The sequence below is a fragment of the Capsicum annuum genome, chromosome 11 (genome assembly GCF_002878395.1).
Source record: "Capsicum annuum cultivar UCD-10X-F1 chromosome 11, UCD10Xv1.1, whole genome shotgun sequence".
NCBI lineage: Eukaryota > Viridiplantae > Streptophyta > Magnoliopsida > Solanales > Solanaceae > Capsicum > Capsicum annuum.
Genome location: NC_061121.1, coordinates 1,689,538 through 1,708,580, shown reverse-complemented (window position 1 = coordinate 1,708,580; position 19,043 = coordinate 1,689,538). Strand labels below are relative to the sequence as shown.

Below are 19,043 nucleotides of genomic sequence, written 5' to 3'. Positions count from 1 at the left end.
GGAAGGGCCCCACCACAAGGGTGTATTGTCCGCAGCATTACTGCTAGAGGCTGTTTCCAAGGCTTGAACCCGTGACCTCCTAGTTACATGGCAGCAAACTTTACCAGTTCATATGGCAACCTGTTATTGTAGATAAACTCAGGGCTAGGATAACCCAAAGAGAAAATTTTCCAAAATCTTCAATGAGAGAAAGATCCCTTTATTTGCACCAACAAATTAATTAGCTTCCGGTCTAAGGGCCATTTTGCTCGGACTCTTCAAAAATGCTGACGTGCATGTTGGAACCTCTGAATGTAGTCCATTTTTGGAGGATCATACACAGGTGCGACAACATTTTAGAAGAATCTGAGCAACATAGTCTAAAAGGGAATCATATACATATATGAATATAACTAACACTTTAAGAAAGCTTCATGTACTATGTTCATGAACTATGTATGCCTTAAGCATCAACCAATTAAACAGGCTGCAACAAGCAAAAATCTCAATAAAAAAATGGTGTCATGCTTATCTTGATGTGTCTCTAACATGAAGGGGAAAAAAGGATTATGAATATCACATATGTTGCTCGGACTCTTCAAAAATGTCATTGGGTATGTGTCGGATCCTTCAAAAGTAGTGCATTTTTGAAGGATCTGACACGGGTGCGGCCACATTTTTGGAGAGTCCAAGCAACTTATATCACCCTCCAGTACTAGTTGTAGTGGAGCTACTAGCCCATGTATCAATCACAGTATCAGGTGAAGCTGGAATGTTTTTCTTCAATAACACAGCATCATCTGTTTCAGAAGGATAACGACGAAATTTTACAGTTCTTGGCTTGGTATGATAGCTATCGGTATCCTTTTTGTGATAATCTTTCCATTCACCGTCTTTTATAGTCTTCAACGTTTCATGTACTTCTTCCATTGTAGGTCTCATGTCTTTGACAACTTGCAAGCACCGAAAAGCTAGTTCTGTGACTGATTTTGTCATCCTTCTAACTTCAGCATCTGTGTCAAATCCAAGAAATGGATCGATCACCTCATGGTATGCGCTTTTTAGTATCCTGTTCATCGCGTAGTTAGCCAAACTAATCTCGTGCATATGTCTATTCATATCTATAGCTGGCTTTGATGATATAAGCTCAACAAGGACAACCCCAAAGCTATAAACATCACTCTTATCAGTAAGCTGGTAACATTCGTGATACTGAGGATCAACATATCCCGGGGTCCCTTGAGGCGCAGTTGAGATATGAGTAACGTCATTAGGGAAGAGTTTTGACAGCCCGAAATCTGCTACTTTGACACAGAACTCATTGTCCAGGAGAATGTTATTAGTCTTGACATCGCGGTGTATGATGTCGGAAGCATGAAGGTAAGCCAACGCACTAGCAGTTTCTATGGCGATTTTGAGCCTTATAGGCCATGTTAGTAACCTATCCTTCGCTCGATGCCCGTGCAGGTGATCAGAAATTGTTCCATTGGAAATGTACTCATAAACAAGGAAGAGTTCACGGCTACGTCTTGCTGTGCATCCATAAAGAGTAACAAGATTCGGATGCCTAAGTCGAGTAAGAATTTCAATTTCATTGATAACCTGTTGCATTTGCCTGTGGTTGTGCTCGTAAAGTCTCTTAACTGCAAGTTCTTTTCCATCTCGAAGTTTTCCTGATTTGAAACATAACGAAATGGCTGTTAGATCAAGATTCTTACTAGGTGCATTACCCCTCGAGACGCAAAACAGACAAAACAAACTCTTGTAGATTGTCTTTAGAATATTCCTCCCTCCACTGTCCGTTGTCTTACTTTCCTTTTTAGTCCATTTTAAAAAAGAATGCCTGTTTACAACTCGTTAATTCTAACTTTACACGTGGCATGTTTAAGACCACATAATCAAAGGACATTTTGGTACATTCTACATATCTTTAATTTAAAAAACCACAACATTCAAGTCTCTTTTACTTAAACTCCGTGCCAAGTCAAAACAAGACAAACAAATTGAAACGGAGCAAGTAACGAGACTTTCTTACCATAGTACACGGTTCCATAACCTCCATCACCAAGTTTTCTAGAAGAGCTGAATTTATTGGTGGCTTCTTCAAGTTCTGTGTAGGAGAATACCGGGATCCCTAGGTATTCACAACGTTCCTCGAGCTCATGATGAATCATTGAAATACCAGATGTATTTCTTGAAAGAATTGATGAAGAATCATTTTTCTTCTTGTAAAACCATAGAAAACAAGCAATTGCGCAGAGTCCAATAAGGGAACCGATAAATGCTGAAGCTGAAGCACAAAAAAAACCGATCAACGGGCATAAACCGTGGACTAAAGTTAAATATTTAGATTCTTTTTATTCTTGTTATTGAGAGGGAGCCTTTAGACAACAATAAGAGTTTCCGTCATTCGACCAAGAGGCCACAGGCCAGGCTCGAGCAGTGGTAATAGCCTCTTTGTATACAATAAGACCTAATGTCGTTGTTATTGTAGAAATAAAATCATAAAGGCTAAATCTTGTGATTGACAGTCTTTTCAAGAATAGGGGAGTACAGAATAAAGAGTTTGCAAGACAAAAGAGAATCCGCTGGAACTACGAAAAAGGTATTCTACTCGATTCCCCCACAGTCTCACGCCTTTTCATCAGATAACAAAGTAGAGTTCGCTCCACTATGTTGCTCAGACACTTCAAATATGTCGACGGGTGCACGTCGGATCCTCCAAAAATAGTGAAATTTTGAAGGATCCGACACGGGTGCGGCAACTTTTCTGGAGAGTCCGAGCAACTTGCTCCAGAACCCTCCACAGCCCAGGGCAGAAACAACAAAATGTAAAACAACAAAAATGTAGATAAAATGGTAAAGACAGATACCTGCAACTATCACTTTCACCTTTCTCCGATGATTTTCAGCCCCTACGAACAATGAAAATGTAAGCTGAACCCAAAAAAAAGAACCAAAATCTTTAATGTGAACCATGAAAAAGTGCTTTTACCATTGTTGGTATCAGAACAAAGAAAGTTGTTAGTAGTATTATCAGTTTGACACTTGCCTCCTGTAAAATAACACCTATTACACTCATCAGAAACAGTCCATCCTAGTACAACTTCATCAGTTAACAGATGAAATAATCCACTATCATTCGATTTCGCTTCTGAACTCCGTGCCACGGGCAATCGTATAAACGAACAGCCGCTACGAAGAAATCCTGGGTAATAACTAAGTGATGTGTTATAGTAAAGTATGAAATCTTCACACTCATTGTAACTTTGATAACTTCTTGATTTGAAAAAATCATCATGTATTCTCTTCTGGCTACTGTTGCATTTGAACAAATTGAGTAACCGATCGAATCGATACGTGATTGAAGGAGAGATAGGGATGGACACATTCTTATCAAAAATCTTGCAGCTGTGAGTCTTCAAAAGTCCATCAAGACTAGTGTCCTTAAGTGTGATAAACACATCAAATTTTTCAAGAGCTTGATATGTCACTCCACCCAATTCAATTATAGGATTTGGACTAACATCACAATCAACTTTTCTTAATCCACAATCATGTTCAGTGGATTTATAGAAAGGAAAGCTCAAATTTGTTAACTTTCCACATTGGAAGTCATTAGTACAGTTTAAGTAAGATGTTTTCTGTCCTTGAGATGAATCAAAGCACCAAAAATGAAAGAAAATGAAGACAGAAAACCAAGAAAACATATCCATGATGAACCCTTTTGGATAAAAAACATCTAACAGTTAAACAAAAACAACTTTTTTTGTTAGTTTGGATTTGCTTTGTAATAGGATTGCATTAATGTTGTTGTGTAATGGACACGTTAAGTTGACTCAAACATGTGGAAACAAGACTTTGAAGAAAGACAGTTTGATGGAAGATTGGAGCAAATTGTGTGTGGGACCTTTGTGACTTTTACAACATGGGGAATTTTCTATTCACCTTCCTTCCATTTATTGATTGTTCAAAGATAGATTTGTCTTCTAGTGTTCGAAACTTCCTGATCCAACTAATTTAGATTCATGTCATGTAAGTTCGTTAAGGAAAGTAAACCATTCCTAATCATCAAGTTCTATTTTTTCACAAGACTCAGTCTGAAATGTCTGGTTATTAATGGTTTAGAGACAATTTTTTCTTTTGGCGTCCGAAACTTACTAATCCGATTAATTCAGATTCATGGTTACTATGGTTTAGAGATAATTTTTTCTTTTGGCGTCTGAAACTTACTGATCCGACTAATTCAGATTCATGTAATGTAAACTCGCTAAGGAAAGTAAACCATTCCTTATCATCAAGTTCTTTTTTTCTCAAGACTCGAGTCTGAAATATCTGGTTATTAATGGTTTATAGACAATTTTTTTCTTTTGGCGTCCAAAACTTACTCATTCGACTAATTCATATTCACGGTTACTATGGTTTAGAGATAATTTTTTCTTTTGGCGTCCAAAACTTACTGATTCGACTAATTCAGATTCACGGTTACTATGGTTTAGAGACAATTTTTTTTTTGGCGTTCAAAACTTATGGATCCGACTAATTCAGATTCATGATTATCATGGTTTAGAGACAATTTTTCTTCTGGTGTTTGAAACTTACTGATCCGACTAATTCAGATGCATGTAATGTAAGCTCGTTGAGGAAAGTAAACTGTTCCTTATCATCAAGTTCTTTTTTTCTCAAGACTCGAGTCTAAAATATCTGATTATTAATTGTTTAGAGACAACTTTTTTCTTTTGGAGTCCGAAACTTATTGATTCGACTAATTCAGATTCATGTAATATAAGCTCATTGAGGAAAGTAAACTGTTCCTCATCATCAAGTTCTTTTTTTTCTCAAGACTCGAGTCTGAAATATCTGATTATTAATGGTTTAGAGACAACTTTTTTCTTTTGGAGTCTGAAACTTACTGATTCGACTAATTCAGATTCATGTAATGCAAGCTCGTTGAGTAAAGTAAACCATTCCTTATCATCAAGTTCTTTTTTTCTCAAGACTCGAGTCTGAAATATCTGGTTATTAATGGTTTATAGACAATTTTTTTCTTTTGGCGTCCGAAACTTACTGATTCGATTAATTCATATTCATGTCGCGTAAGTCCGCTAAGGAAGGCAAACCATTCCGTATCAAAAAGTTCTCTTTTCTCGAGATTCAAATCCGAAACATCTGATTAAAAGTATGACTCTTTCTTATAAAGGGACATGCCAAATCATTCCTTCCACATATAAGGTGACCCCATAAAGTAGTTAGGAAAAATGAGTACCCTCTTTTAAAAGTTGAAAAAGACACTTGCATAAATAAGTCTTTTCACTTTTGACTCTTCTTGGTATATTATTAAATTCTTTTGACACAACACACTAAAGGATTCACGTAGACATTAAGGTTGTCAAAAATACGATTTTAATTAGTCCAGAAGGTAAGAAGAGCCTCCTAAAGTTCGGGTGTGTCTCAGCTTTTTTGCGTATAGTTCAAGGTGATAATAGAGCATTTTCCCTTTAAATTGTTTTAGCAAAATTTGTTAATTAAAAAATCAAGCTAATATGGTTTACTTATATTTTGGTTATATTAAGCTTGCATTTTAGTGAATTAATGAGATGGAATTCTTAAGACCAAATTAGTCTAGTCTAAATCTAGAATAGTAAAATTCTTGAACATCATAATTATATAGTTTTATCTTTTTAACTAACTTCATTATTATTGTAACTGGTGTTTGATCATTGCAAAATTTTCTAGTGAAGCCAATGAGGGAAAAAAATGCAGCCTCTTTACTTTGTACTGTGGCGAAGCTAGGGGGCGCAAGGGGTTCATCTGAATTGTCTTCGCCTTTGAAAATTATACGATATGTACGAGGTAGAGATTACTTTTTTATTGGTATTATAGTAGATGTTGAATACACGTTGCTTCTTCATGTGTTTACTTCTTTATATTTTGAAACACCTGATTCTGCGACTTAATATGTTTAGTGCAAATCCATACTCTAGAATTGCTTCCATGACATTCATAGAGAAATGGAATCTATGGTGGTTTTTGATAGGCAATATGTGGAGTGTTGTCACTAGGACGGACCGTACAAATAGAGGTGATCTATGCGTAGTCATTCTAGGCAGGGGCGGAACTACAGTTCGCCTTATGGATTCAGCAGAACCAGTAGCTTCGGTAAAATTCACCGTACGGTTCATAGAAGGATATGAAAAAGTACTTATTTGTTGGGAACTTTCACTCCTCTATATTCGAAATATGCCTTTCTAGGAGCATTACGATCCCCGGCAAGAACTTTCTCTATTGTGATTTTTTTGGCGAGTTCGGTCAGGAGGGACGAAAGAGAGATGCTTTCTGTCAGTCGAAAGCAGATATCGTCCCCCCATGCTCCCACGGTCCGCTTACCGAGGAATAGAAAGGAAGGACCCGGGGCCTTCTATGTCCAACCTAAAATGGATGGAACACAAGATAGATGAAGACTAGAAATTGCTAAATCGACTGTTCCTCTAGAATGGTTGGTACTTGGTAATACCGCTAGGATAAACCGTTCAACCAGTACCATAACCAACTTCTTATGCGGCCGGGCTCAATAGGAGCAAGAGACTCAGAGGCAACAACCAAAACGAAGAGAGCATGACCTAAAATGGATGAAACACCATATAGATGAAGACTAGAAATTGCTAAATCGACTGTTCCTCTAGAATGGTTGGTACTTGGTAATACCGCTAGGATAAACCGTTCAACCAGTACCATAAGTAATACCGCTAGGATAAACCGTTCAATCAGTGCCATAAACAACTTCTTCTGCGGCCGGGCTCAATAGGAGCAAGAGACTTAAGAGTCAGAGTCGACAACCAGAACGAAGCGAGGATGAAACAAGTACCCAATAATATTCAGTTAAAGCTATGGCTTGGCTTCAATGAAGTGTGTATTTTCTGCTTATCTACATGAACTAGGAAACGAAAAAAGCGCATGAATCTCATGTACTAGTGGCACTTGTGCTAGAGCCACTAATCCACACTTGAGTTACAGAAATCGGTGAAGTTGGAAACTTGTTGAGTTTCTTTAATAATGTATCTACTTCTGATTCAGGTGAAAGAGGGACTTGTACACTCTCTTTAGTATTGTCATCGCAATCCGTTTTCTCATCATGTTTAAACTCACCATGTTGAATTTCTTGCAATGTTTCTAGTACTTCAACCATTGTAGGCCTCATGTCCTTGTCATGTTGCAAGCATCGGAATGATATCTCGGCTACTGAAGTAGTCATCCTTCTAACTTCTGCATCAGACTGAAAACCAAGGGACGGGTCTATCAACTCGTCGAATGCACACCTTAAAATCCTGTTTATTGCGTAGTTAGACAAGTTTATCTCTTCGTTACGTCTACTGAAGTCCACTGCAGGCATGGATGATAGCAGCTCAACAAGGACTACCCCAAAGCTATAAACATCACTTTTATCAGTAAGCTGGTAACATTCGTGGTACTTTGGATCGACGTATCCAGGGGTACCTTGAGGTGCAGTTGATATGTGAGAAATATCAGTTTGATGAAGTCTTGAAAGTCCAAAATCTCCGACTTTGACACAGAAGTTTTGATCAAGTAGTATGTTGTTACTCTTTACATCGCGGTGGATTATATCAGAAGCGTGCAGATATGCCAGAGCAGTGGCAGCTTCAACAGCAATTTTCATCCGGATAGGCCAGGTGAGCGAACCATCCTTCACCTTATGACCGTGCAAATGATCAGCTACCGTTCCATTAGGGACATACTCGTATACAAGTAGGAGTTGGTCGCTGAGTCTAGACGTGCAACCATAAAGCGTAACAAGATTTTTGTGCCTTAGCCTTGTTAGAATTTCAATCTCAGTTACAAACTGCTCCTTTCTCCTAGCATTGTGGTCGTATAGGCGTTTTACGGCAACTTCTCTCCCATCCTGAAGTTTCCCTAGTTATATAGCATACGAGAGTTAGAACAGTAATAGCTAGACACCTGCATTATCAAATCGATGATTGCTTTTAAAAGTTTCTTACCGTAGTATACTGTTCCATATCCTCCATCCCCGAGTTCTCGGGAGGAATCAAAATTCATGGTAGCTTGTTGTAGTTCAGCATAAGAGAAGATGGGAACCCCAAAGAACCCGCTGTCTAAATCGCAGCTTCGTGTTGAGGGCTCTGAAGGGGTGCTTCTTGGAAGAACGTTAGAAAATCTTCGATTACCTTTCTTGCAACAGCAGATTATATTGATCGCTATGCTGATTGCTATGATCGAAAAACCACCAAGCACTGCAGAGCACATGAGATGTTAAACAGGTCACATTTTATGTTTGTGGTATATATGTTAGCAATGTTGCTCGGACTCTCCAAAAATGCTCTCGTACCTGTGTCAGATCCTCCAAAAATCCACTAATTTTCGAGGATCTGCACAAATCGGACGGCATTTCTGAAGAGTCCGAACAAACATAGAGTTACAAATAAAAGCCACGGAAAAATACATAAACAAGACATTCAAACTTCGAGAGTGCACATCTAGATACCTCAACTTGGTCTCAACTGACAACTAAACACTCCCAACTCGTCCTTACTCGTGGACACCTACGTGACACATAAATTTTGGAGGTTTTTAGATGATCATTTTGTAAGTCGGAGCATTCATCTGACACGGTGGAAACAAGTTGAGGTGTCTAGATGTGCATACTCAAAATCAGAGTGTTTACTTGCCAGCCGAGATCAAGTTTTGAGTGTCTAATTGTGTATTATACCAGAAAAGGAAAGAGATTCTTTTTTAAACGGACTAAAAAGAAAAGTACGACAAGCAAAATGAAACAGAGGGAGTATTGATCATAGACAAATACCTATGCCTAGAATCAGCCCCAAGTTTCTTTTTGCTGCTGCAACACAACACAAAAGACAGTTCAATTAGTCACACAAAATCATTCACATTAACATAGTAAACATCTTGGGAGGCAACAACAATACACCCAGTGTATTCCCACCTAGTGAGGGGGTCTGGGGAGGGTAAAATGTACGCAGTCCATACCACCACCTCCGAAGAAGTAGAGAGACCGTTTCCGATAGAACCCCAACTCATGACAAAAAAACAGTAAATAAAGTCATAACAAAACATGAGACAAGATGAAATAATAGAAATAAGACACCCACAACGTAGTACTATACACTAACAAACCGCAAAGCACCCACCTCCCCCAACCCTCCTAACTAGAGACTCCACCCAATGTGCAAAGTCCTACTATGCTACCCCAAAGCACACCTAGCTACTGGCTACGACTCACCTACACGCACTAACCTTCTAACCTAATTCGCGTTCTCCATACCTTCCTATTTGGGACTCAACAAATAACAAACATTTGAATCCTTTCCAAAACTGAAACAAATAGACAACTGACAAGCATCATGTATGACAATACCTTTAGAGCAAAAGAACTCATTTTTGCTGTCACTTTGGCATTGCCCTTCTCTATAAAAACACTTGGAACAATCTTTAGAAACTTCCCAATCTAATGTAAAATTAGAACTTAACAACTCAAACAAATCACCAGGAACTGGTTCTGCAGGTGGAATATACTTCATCGGCAATCGAATAATCGAGCAGTTTGCAGGAAGATCATCACCAGTAGGAATACTATAACCTCTACCTGATCTTGGTTTATGATAGTACACATCAAATCCATCACAAGAGTAATTCTCATAACGTCGAAAATAATCACCTATCTCCTCATTACTACTACTACTAGTACTATCATTCATGCATTTGATCAAACTGATATTGTTGAATACACCAAATGATACTGAAGGTGTATTAGGAAACAACAAGTTCCTTTCGAAAGACTTGCAACTTCTACTAGCCAAATAACCTTCAAGAATCGAGTCCGATAGATCGATACCATTAACCCATAGCCATTTTTTGTATGCATTGTATGACACCCCTTCAAGCTCAACTTTTGGATATAGTAAACTGTTGTTACAATCAATCTTAGATAATCCACAATATGGCTTACTGAATTCTGAAAAAGGATAACTCATACTGCCAAGTCTACTACAATTAAACTCTTTTGGACAATATGTACTTTCAACTTTAACTAAGTTGAAGATAACAACATGTAACATAAACAACATAACAGAAAAACAGGCTAAAGCCATTAAGTCTAAAACTCTAAAACTTCAACTAAGTGACACACATAAGTAGAAAAAAGTTATTATAGACAAAATATGAGTATTACCAAAAATATTCTCTTATTCACATTGAATTTATCTTGTACTTGAGTTTGGACTTTTTTAGATAAAATGACAAAAATGGTCCTTTGTGTTTGAGGGTAGGTTCAAGTTAGTCCCTTATATATCTTTTGAGCAAGTTTAGTCCTTAAAGTTTGTAAAATTAGAGCACTTTTAGTCCTTCGTCAAATATTTAGCAAACTCTATTGGTTAGATGTAACGAGAATCGCAAGGAAAAAAAAAGATTTAATCATTTCATAATACACATCTTAACTAAGGGGTTTCAAAATCGAAAAATGTGAACAAAAGAACTAGTCGAAGGAAGTTCAACATCTGTTATATATATATGAAAAATAATTTTAAACTTTTATAAATAATATAATTTTTTGCCCCCTCACTATTAGCTAGCATAATAGTTGTAAAACCGAACATATAGAGTTTGTTAAACATTTGAATGAGACCAAAAAGCGCTCGTTTTTCGCAAACTTAATGGATCAAAGAAATTCAATGGAGTATTTTGAATCTACATCCAAACATAAGGGACTATTTTTTTCATTTTCTAGACTTTCTTATCTTGTACTACCAATAATTCAAGAATCAAGCACTAAATATTATTTAAAAAATAACAAATAAAATAAAAAATAAAGTTGTGGGGACAACTAGGCTGCAAGTGGAAATATATAAATATGAATAGTATTTTGCTTACCAACTTCTTATTGACTGTAACTTAGCCGAATTAAGAGACTTCAATAATAATTATTTGACTCTTATCGACCAACGTTATGATGAAATGAATACGATACTTTCATTAGAGGTCTCGAATTCAAATTTTAGTTATAAAATGAATTCTATTAGGAAGTGATTTCCTCTATATATGCTTTTTACGATATATGAATCTAAATTAGTTAGTGTCTCAATATGAATATCGAACGCTAAAAATAAAAAAAATTGAATCTTCAAAACTAATCATATATTTAATCAATCTAGAAAAGTACTTTGAATTAGTCTATGCCTAGATTGCTACTCCATTGTATTTTTTTGACATCTAGTGGTGACAGCTAATTTTATTTTTATGATTTTTTCTTAAGAATATTAAGTTGTACTCCATCTCTATCAATCTATATTATATAGTTTGACTTGACGTGAAATTTCAGATAAAATATTAGCTTTTAATATTGATGGTCCATAGCAAAGCATCATATTTGTATGGGGCTATAAATTATTTTATTAAGCTTGCAAGAGCAATTCTAAAATTAAATTATGTAAAATTATATAAAAACAATATTCTTTTTAGGGTAAACTAAAAAAAAAAATGTGTCGCATAAATTAATAAGGAGAGATTATGTGATCTCTTAAGACTAAACCATTAAATAAAAAAGGCAAAGACAAAAAATAAATCTTTGTTGAATATAAAATTGAATATACAGGTGGAATATTCTTTTTTTGTTTTTGTCTTTTTTTTATTGCAGGTCAACCATTGGCTATAGAGCTAGAAAATGGAATATAGAGTCCATTTAAAGTTAGAGAGTTAACAAAAAGTCTCTTTTGCCCTTATTTCCAAAAGCGCTCTAAACTTAAATTATTTTAAATTATAAAAAAACATTATTCTTTTTTAAAACAAACTAAAAAAAAAAGTATAGAGGGTGTAACGTTTTATAACAAATGTGATATGATGAGGGCAGCCCGGTGTACTAAAAGCTACCACTATGCGCGGTGTTTGAGGAAGGGCCCCACTACAAGGGTATGTTGTTCGCAGTCTTAACTTGTATTTCTCCCCGAGGCTGTTTTCAAGGCTTGAACCGTGACCTCGTGGTCTCATGGCAGCAACTTTACCTGCAACAGAAGATAGGACTTCTTTAGTGTATATATCTTAAAACTTTAATACAATGTAACTAAAAATTGAATCACTTCCACTCATTTGATACACTTAAAAATATAGCTCAAGAAACCTTTGTTGCTCGGACTCTCCAAAATTGTCACCGTGCTCTCCGAAATGCAGTACTTCTCGAGTATGTAACATGCATCCATCGACATTTTTAAAGAGTACGTGCAACATGTAGCAAGAAACTTGTCACAGTAGTACATTCATGGACTCTTAAAATTTACACCAATAACAAAGGAAGAGGGATAAAAAGGGCAACCCGGTGCACTAAGCTCCTGCTATGCGTTGGGTCCGGGGAAGGGCCTGACGACAAGGATCTATTGTACGCAGCCTCACCTTACATTTCTGCAAGGGGCTGTTTTCAAGGCTTGAACCCGTGACCACCTTGTCACATGTCAGCAACTTTACTAGTTACTCCAAGGCTCCCGAAGAAAGGGGGATATAGAACATTTACTAGTTTGTATTAGTTATACTAGAGCAAGTAATACATTTATCAGTCAGAATTTGGCGAATGTAGTGATTTAACTTGCTTCAACAATGACATTTTCACTACTCTGAATCTCCTTTAGAGTATCCAATACTTCAACCATAGTAGGCCTCATGTCTCAATCTGTCTGTAAGCATAGAAAAGCCAGCTCTGCCACTGAAGTTGTCATATCCCAGATCATGTTATCTGAATCGAACACCAGAGATGGATCAATCAACTCGTTGAATGCACGTTTCACAATCTTGTTTACTGCAAAGTTAGCCAAATTAATCTCTTGTATATGCCTGTTCATATCCACAGCTGGCATTGATGAAATGAGCTCGACAAGGACCACCCCGAAGCTATAGACATCACTTTTACAAGTCAGCTGGTAGCATTCGTGATACTTTGGATCGATATAGCCAGGGGTACCCCGGGGTGCAGTTGAAATATGAGAGACATCGTTTGGGAAGAGCTGTGATATTCCAAAATCTGCAACTTTAACGCTAAAGTTGTGATCAAGGAGTATGTTGTCTGTCTTGACATCGCAGTGTATTACGTCAGAAGCATGCAGGTAAGCCAATGCACCAGCAGTTTCTATGGCAATGTTCATGCGGATTGACCAAGTGAGTGATAAGTCCTTCGCGCTGTCGCCATGAAGGTGATCAGCTAGAGTTCCATTAGGAATGTACTCATAGACTAGGAGTAGTTCGCGGCTGCGCCTTGAAGTGCCTCCATATAGGGTGACAAGATTAATGTGCCTTAGCCTGGTAAGGATCTCAATCTCATTTACAAACTGCTGCATTCGCTTGCAGTTGTGCTCGTAGAGGCGCTTTACAGCAACCTCTCGTCCATCCTTAAGTTTTCCTGTTCAACGATGGACAAGAATTAGCCACGAGAGGAAAATGTTGATGCATTTATCAGTGGGGTTAGGAAGCTTCTCACCATAGTAAACAGTTCCGAAGCCTCCATCTCCAAGGACTCTCGAGGAATTAAAATCACTCGTGGCTTCTTCAAGTTCTGAATAAGAGAAGACTGGCACACCAAAATATATGTTGCTTCCCTCAACATCATGTTTAAAAATGTCTGAGAAGAAGCGAGATGGACTAAATTTCCTCTTCTTGTAACGCCAGATAAAGTAGACGGCTAAACAAGTTATCATAACTAATACCCCACCAAAAACTGGAAAGAAATCAGTAATCAGAGGTTTATCAGAAGAAAAAACAACAACGCAATATCTCAACTCCACTTTCCATACATCTGTGTAACCAAACATACTTGAGCTTTTAACACAGTATAGAAGAAAATGCAAATGATATGCCTGGAAATTCTTAAATAGAGAAGAAAGATGAGGTGAATGGATATTTAACAACCTGCTCCAAGAGTCCGTCCCAACTTGCTTCTAGTCCCATCTAAAAAGACCAGGGAAAATTATCAGATGCGATGTGGAACAAGAAAGGATCGTGAGAAGTATGCATTTGACTTTGAACATGTAGATTATTTTGAGATGTCTACCTTTGTAACAATGAAAATTGTCGTTCTTATCAGTCTGGCATTGACCTCCACCATAGTGACATTCGTAACAGGTATCAGACAGTTTCCATACTACATAAAATTCAGGACTTAACAAGTTGACCAAATTATTATCATATACTCTTCTTGGGTAGCATGGCAATCCGATAAGCGAACAATTGGCAGTAAGATTGCCCGCTAGAATGTCTTTATCATCAACTCCATCAAATTTGTAGTATATGGTGAATCCATCACAGCCATCGTACGACTCATAACCAGAAAAATGATCTGTCATCTTCTGAGTAATAGTTGGGTTGTTAGTACTAGTGATGTTGCATTTGAAGAAGTTGTGAATATTCACGGGGAGGAGTCTGAAAGAAATAGAAGGAGAGTCTGGAAGGGAGATATTTTTGTTAAAAGCTTTACACGTGTGTCGCCTAAACGTGGTTTGAAGCAGGGGGTCCATGAGCTTAACTGTATAACTATACTCCTTGCCTAGAGCATAGTACCAATCTCCTCCGGGAAGTAGTTCGATTCTTGGATATGGTTTAGCATCACAACCAGACACGGGCATAATTCCGCAGTCAGGTTGTGTAGAAAGAGCGAAAGGAAAGCTCAGGTCAGTAAGATTTCCACATGAAAACAACTTCGGACAAGTTGAATCATTTCCGCCCTTTGTCTGAACTAAGATCAGAATAAGTGATAGAAGAAAGCAAACAAAAGAAGAAGCCAAAGCCATATCGCAAATCCTACTGCAAGATGAACAAAGCTAGCTGAAGTTTTGTGAATTGCAACTCTAGCTGACCAGACATGTATCGTATAAAAGAAATACTAAGTGGAACCAAATGTAATCAGACTTATCGAGTAAAGAAAGGTAAAGCTTAGAAACTAGGAAGTTTCCACATTAGCCTTTGTAGAAATTTGCACCAGTAGAAAGACTTGACTTCTTGACTCTGCAATATACCAGGCAATTTCTAATCAATTTCAGGACCGAAGTCTCCGAAAATGGTTGACTTAACCTGTAGAAATAGAGGCTATACATCCAAAGTTGGAAAAAAAGAAGAAGAAAAAGAACAGGAAAAGGAAAAGGTTCTAGTCACACCCCAAAATGCAAGTAAAGATAGTTTGATATGTAAAAGGAACACTGCATACTTGGCAGTTAGCTTCCATTTGCTCATTGTTTTCACTAGAAATTACCAAGGAAGTTTTTCAAGTTTGGCGGAGTATACACGGTGTAAGCTAGAAATATTTGCAATGTTCCAAGCCATCTTAGTCAAATTTTGAGAAAGTTGCTGGTAAAGTTGTTGCTATGTGACCAGGAGGTCACGGGTTCAAGCCTTAGAAACAGCCTCTGGCAGAAATGCAAGGTAAGGCTATATACAATACACCCTTGTGGTGGGGCCTTTCCCTAGACACTGCGCATAACGGTAGCTTCACTGCACCGGACTGCCCTTTTTACTTGCATAAATTTCTAGCAATGGACCTTCAATTCCATGACTACTCCAATAGTATGTCTTCTTGTGAAATCACTTCTAACCGCGTAAAACATTAACCTTCTTTTCGTCTTTGTTCTCTATAACTTCTCCCATCATTTTCTATTACAGCAGCTTTTGACCCCAAAAAAGAAGAAAAGATAGTCGTTGGATCGAGCCACTGCTTTGCCAGAAAATTAATCTGGGGTCTATTACAGCTCTTATATAATGAAACTAAATGTTAAATTACTTTCACTTGTATATACATAGCTCAAGAAACTTCTCACAGTAGTACATTCGTAGTCTATCGAAATCTACATCAATAACAAAGGACGGGGTACAGAACTATTTCGTACTAGCTATATCGGAGGAAGTAATCCATTTACCAGTCAGAGAATTTGGTGAAGGTAGTGATTTAGCTTTTCTCAGCAATAACGTCTCTTCTGATTCAGGGAAAGAAGGTGCGGCAACTATTTTAGCTCTCTTCTCAGTGTTAAATTCACTCGTCTGAATTTCCTTTAGAGTATCCAGAACTTCAACCATACTAGGCCTCATGTTCCTATCTGTCTTCAAGCACAGAAAAGCCAGCTCTGCCACTGAAGTAGACATTTCCCAAATCTTGGCATCTGAATCGAACCCCAGGGATGGATCGATCAACTCGTGAAATGAAGAATTTATGATCTTGTTTATTGCAAAGTTAGACAAATTAATCTCTTGGCTATGCCTATTCATATCCACAGCTGGCATTGATGAAATGAGCTCAATAAGGACCACCCCGAAGCTATAGACGTCACTTTTACTAGTCAGCTGGTAACAGTCGTGGTACTTTGGATCGATATAGCCAGCAGTACCCCGGGGTGTAGTTGAAATATGAGAGACATCATTTGGGAAGAGCCTTGAAATCCCAAAATCTGCAACTTTAACACTAAAGTTGTGATCAAGGAGTATGTTATTAGTCTTCACATCGCAGTGTATTACGTCAGAAGCATGCAAGTAAGCCAATGCACCAGCAGTTTCTATGGCAATGTTCATGCGGATTGGCCAAGTGAGTGATCGCTCCTTCGCTCTGTCACCATGAAGGTGATCAGCAAGAGTTCCATTAGGAATGTACTCATAGACTAGGAGTAGTTCGCGGCTGCGCCTTGAATTGCATCCATAGAGGGTGACAAGATTAATGTGCCTTAGCCTGGTAAGGATCTCAATCTCATTTACAAACTGCTGCATTCGCTTGCAGTTGTGCTCGTAGAGGCGCTTTACAGCAACCTCTCGTCCATCCTTAAGTTTTCCTGTTCATTGATGGACAAAAATTAGCCACAAGAAGCAAGAGTTGATGCAAATCTCAGTTAGATTACGAAGTTTATCACCATAGTAAACAGTTCCATAGCCTCCATCTCCGAGTATTCTACAGGAACTGAACTCATTCGTGGCTTCTTCAAGTTCTGAATAACAGAAGACTGGGACGCCAAAGTATATACTGCCTCCCTCAACATCGTGATTAAAAACATCTGACAATCTCCTTGTCGAGAGGAAGTGGGGTGAACTAATCTTCCTCTTCTTGTAATGCCAGATGAAGTAGACAACTAAAGAAGTTATAATCACCGATCCTACTCCACCAAAGACTGTAAGAGAAGTTAGTACTCCATGTCTTTAGAAAAGAAAAAAGAATAGCTTTTGTGTACCTAAATTATTTAAGTCTCGTTTTTATGTTTCTTTATCGCTAGATAAAGTTTTGATCTTACACAAAATGATAAAAATTTAAACGATATGCATGAAAATTCTATAACAAGAGAATAACATGGCAGCAATTAAATATATTTTACTACCTGTGCCCAGAATCATCTTTTTTGTTTCTGTTCTGTGATCGGTACGACTTGTAGGTGTTTTTGTACCTACTGAAGGGGGCAAAAATACGAAATATATTATCTATGTGGCATTAAACATGAAAGACTTGAAGAATAAACTTGCACTTGATCGTATAGATTATTTTGGAGAGTCTACCAATGTTACAATAAAATTTGTTGGTTTTATCAGTCTGGCATCGACCTCCATCATGGTGACATTTGCTACAGGCATCGGACAGTTTCCATTCTACTAGAAATTCGGGACCTAACCTGTTGAACAAATCACCATCATTTGCGTGAATTGGTAATTTGATAAGTGAACAGTTGGTAGGAAGATTGTGTGCTTCTATGTTTTTATCATCATCACGGGTTAGCTTGTAGTATATGCTAAAGCCTTCACAGCCATTGTACATATTATATCCAGCAAAGCGATCGTTCTTCTTCTGGGTACTGCTGCATTTGATGAAGTTGTTAATATTAATCATATTGAAAGAGATAGAAGGTGAGTTTGGAAGGGAGAAATTTTTGTTAAACGCCTGACACTTGTGTTGCGTCAAAGTTGTTTTAAGTTTCTGGTCCCCAAGCCAAACTGATGAATCATGCTGCTGTAAAGCATAGTACCAATCTCGTCCAGGAAGCAGGCGGATTTTCGGAAATGGCTTATCATCACAACCAGACATGCGCAGTATTCCGCACTCAGGTTGTGCGGAAAGAGAGAACGGAAAGCTCAGGTTAGTAAAATTTCCACATGAAAAGGACTTTAGACAAGTTGAATCATTTCTTCCCTTTGCCTGAACTAATATAAGAAGAAGAGATAAAAGGAAACAAATAAAAGAAAAAGAAGCCAAAGCCATATTGAATCCTACTGCAATAAGACAAAAACTAGCTGAAGTTTATTTGTAAAGTTTGTTAAGATGAAACATGTGCAACCAAACATATAAGAAGGTTCAGATTTATTAGGAAAAAAAAAGGTGAAGAAAAAAAGAAATGTTCACATTAGCTTTTCTTGCAATTGACTCTTTTACAAAGACTTTGACTTCTTGACTCTGCAAGTCTCCGAAAATGGATGACTTAACCTGTACAAATAGAATCTATACATCCAAAGGTTATAGAAACAAATCATAAAGAAAAAAAGAAAAGATTCTATTCACACCCCAAAATGGAACTGAAGATATTTTGAAAATGTAAAAAGGGCAGCTCGGTGTACTAAAGCTATGCGTGGGGTCCGGAAAGAGCCGGATCACGACAACAAATATATGATTAAGATTGAAAGAAGTGTGCATGGTAGTGATATGAGTACCTGCATGTTCTTCAACTGGCTTATATGCAACTTTAGAAGGTCACGGGTTCAAGCCTTGGAAACAGTCTCTGTAGAAATGCAAGGTAAGGCTGCATACAATCAGGGACAGAGCCAGCCTTCTCTTCAGGGGGTTCGGCCGAAGCCCCTTCGACGGAAAAATATACTATTTATACATGATTAAAATTATTTTTTATGTGGTTATAGCAGGTGTTGAACCCCCTTCGACTAAATTTTCTTTGAATATGGAACCCCCTTAGTTGAAATCTAAGTTTTCTTTGAATATGGAACCCCCTTCGTTGAAATCTTGGCTTCATCTCTGCGTACAATACACCCTCATGGTGAGGCCCTTCCCCGGACCCTATGCATAGCGGGAGCTT

The 19,043-nt window shown here is 37.7% G+C and overlaps 4 protein-coding genes across 7 annotated transcripts; all 4 read right to left on the bottom strand.

Moving 5' to 3' along the window:
• Positions 1–404: 404 nt before the first annotated feature.
• Positions 405–3,904, bottom strand: LOC107856748 (LEAF RUST 10 DISEASE-RESISTANCE LOCUS RECEPTOR-LIKE PROTEIN KINASE-like 1.1). Its single transcript, XM_016701738.2, has 4 exons — positions 2,975–3,904; positions 2,853–2,894; positions 2,015–2,269; positions 405–1,652 (listed from the first exon to the last, which is right to left on the bottom strand). The coding sequence occupies exons 1-4, from the start codon at positions 3,693–3,695 to the stop codon at positions 682–684; spliced, it is 1,989 nt and encodes a 662-aa protein (XP_016557224.1). The 5' UTR covers positions 3,696–3,904; the 3' UTR covers positions 405–681.
• A 2,928-nt stretch (positions 3,905–6,832) lies between these two features.
• Positions 6,833–10,210, bottom strand: LOC107856729 (LEAF RUST 10 DISEASE-RESISTANCE LOCUS RECEPTOR-LIKE PROTEIN KINASE-like 1.1). 3 transcript variants are annotated; one of them, XM_016701710.2, is made up of 4 exons: positions 9,389–10,210; positions 8,816–8,851; positions 7,995–8,246; positions 6,833–7,908 (listed from the first exon to the last, which is right to left on the bottom strand). In XM_016701710.2, the coding sequence occupies exons 1-4, from the start codon at positions 10,119–10,121 to the stop codon at positions 6,941–6,943; spliced, it is 1,989 nt and encodes a 662-aa protein (XP_016557196.1). In that variant the 5' UTR covers positions 10,122–10,210; the 3' UTR covers positions 6,833–6,940. The 3 variants fall into 3 exon arrangements, with proteins under 3 accessions (XP_016557196.1, XP_016557197.1, XP_016557198.1); XM_016701711.2 differs by having other exon boundaries at positions 8,816–8,848; positions 9,389–10,209; XM_016701712.2 differs by lacking the exon at positions 8,816–8,851 and having other exon boundaries at positions 9,389–10,209.
• Positions 10,211–12,237: 2,027 nt separating this feature from the next.
• LOC107856733 (LEAF RUST 10 DISEASE-RESISTANCE LOCUS RECEPTOR-LIKE PROTEIN KINASE-like 1.1) lies at positions 12,238–15,608 on the bottom strand. Its single transcript, XM_047399321.1, has 4 exons — positions 14,057–15,608; positions 13,915–13,953; positions 13,487–13,723; positions 12,238–13,408 (listed from the first exon to the last, which is right to left on the bottom strand). Exons 1-4 carry the CDS (start codon positions 14,790–14,792, stop codon positions 12,681–12,683), a joined length of 1,740 nt encoding a protein of 579 aa, XP_047255277.1. The 5' UTR covers positions 14,793–15,608; the 3' UTR covers positions 12,238–12,680.
• Positions 15,609–15,762: 154 nt separating this feature from the next.
• Positions 15,763–18,626, bottom strand: LOC107856732 (LEAF RUST 10 DISEASE-RESISTANCE LOCUS RECEPTOR-LIKE PROTEIN KINASE-like 1.1). Of its 2 annotated transcripts, none has more exons than XM_016701715.2 (4): positions 17,524–18,626; positions 17,349–17,417; positions 16,890–17,144; positions 15,763–16,811 (listed from the first exon to the last, which is right to left on the bottom strand). In XM_016701715.2, the coding sequence occupies exons 1-4, from the start codon at positions 18,218–18,220 to the stop codon at positions 15,871–15,873; spliced, it is 1,962 nt and encodes a 653-aa protein (XP_016557201.2). In that variant the 5' UTR covers positions 18,221–18,626; the 3' UTR covers positions 15,763–15,870. The 2 variants fall into 2 exon arrangements, with proteins under 2 accessions (XP_016557201.2, XP_047255276.1); XM_047399320.1 differs by having other exon boundaries at positions 17,349–17,414; positions 17,524–18,414.
• Positions 18,627–19,043: the final 417 nt, after the last annotated feature.

Bases quoted from the DNA above. Each gene is read 5' to 3' on its own strand.
- LOC107856748 (XM_016701738.2), bottom strand. From the start codon at position 3,695: ATGGATATGTTTTCTTGGTTTTCTGTCTTCATTTTCTTTCATTTTTGG. The intron at 2,270-2,852 runs GTATCTGTCTTT...TTTGTGCTTCAG, and splicing joins GGTGAAAGTGATAGTTGCAG to CTTCAGCATTTATCGGTTCC. The intron at 1,653-2,014 runs GTAAGAAAGTCT...GTTTCAAATCAG, and splicing joins TTATGGAACCGTGTACTATG to GAAAACTTCGAGATGGAAAA.
- LOC107856729 (XM_016701710.2), bottom strand. From the start codon at position 10,121: ATGGCTTTAGCCTGTTTTTCTGTTATGTTGTTTATGTTACATGTTGTT. The intron at 8,852-9,388 runs GTATTGTCATAC...GTTGTGTTGCAG, and splicing joins TGAGTTCTTTTGCTCTAAAG to CAGCAAAAAGAAACTTGGGG. The intron at 8,247-8,815 runs GTATTTGTCTAT...TGTGCTCTGCAG, and splicing joins GGGGCTGATTCTAGGCATAG to TGCTTGGTGGTTTTTCGATC.
- LOC107856733 (XM_047399321.1), bottom strand. From the start codon at position 14,792: ATGGCTTTGGCTTCTTCTTTTGTTTGCTTTCTTCTATCACTTATTCTG. The intron at 13,954-14,056 runs GTAGACATCTCA...TGGTCTTTTTAG, and splicing joins CAATTTTCATTGTTACAAAG to ATGGGACTAGAAGCAAGTTG. The intron at 13,409-13,486 runs GTGAGAAGCTTC...ATCGTTGAACAG, and splicing joins CTTCGGAACTGTTTACTATG to GAAAACTTAAGGATGGACGA.
- LOC107856732 (XM_016701715.2), bottom strand. From the start codon at position 18,220: ATGGCTTTGGCTTCTTTTTCTTTTATTTGTTTCCTTTTATCTCTTCTT. The intron at 17,418-17,523 runs GTAGACTCTCCA...TGCCCCCTTCAG, and splicing joins CAAATTTTATTGTAACATTG to TAGGTACAAAAACACCTACA. The intron at 17,145-17,348 runs GTAGTAAAATAT...CTTCTCTTACAG, and splicing joins AAAGATGATTCTGGGCACAG to TCTTTGGTGGAGTAGGATCG.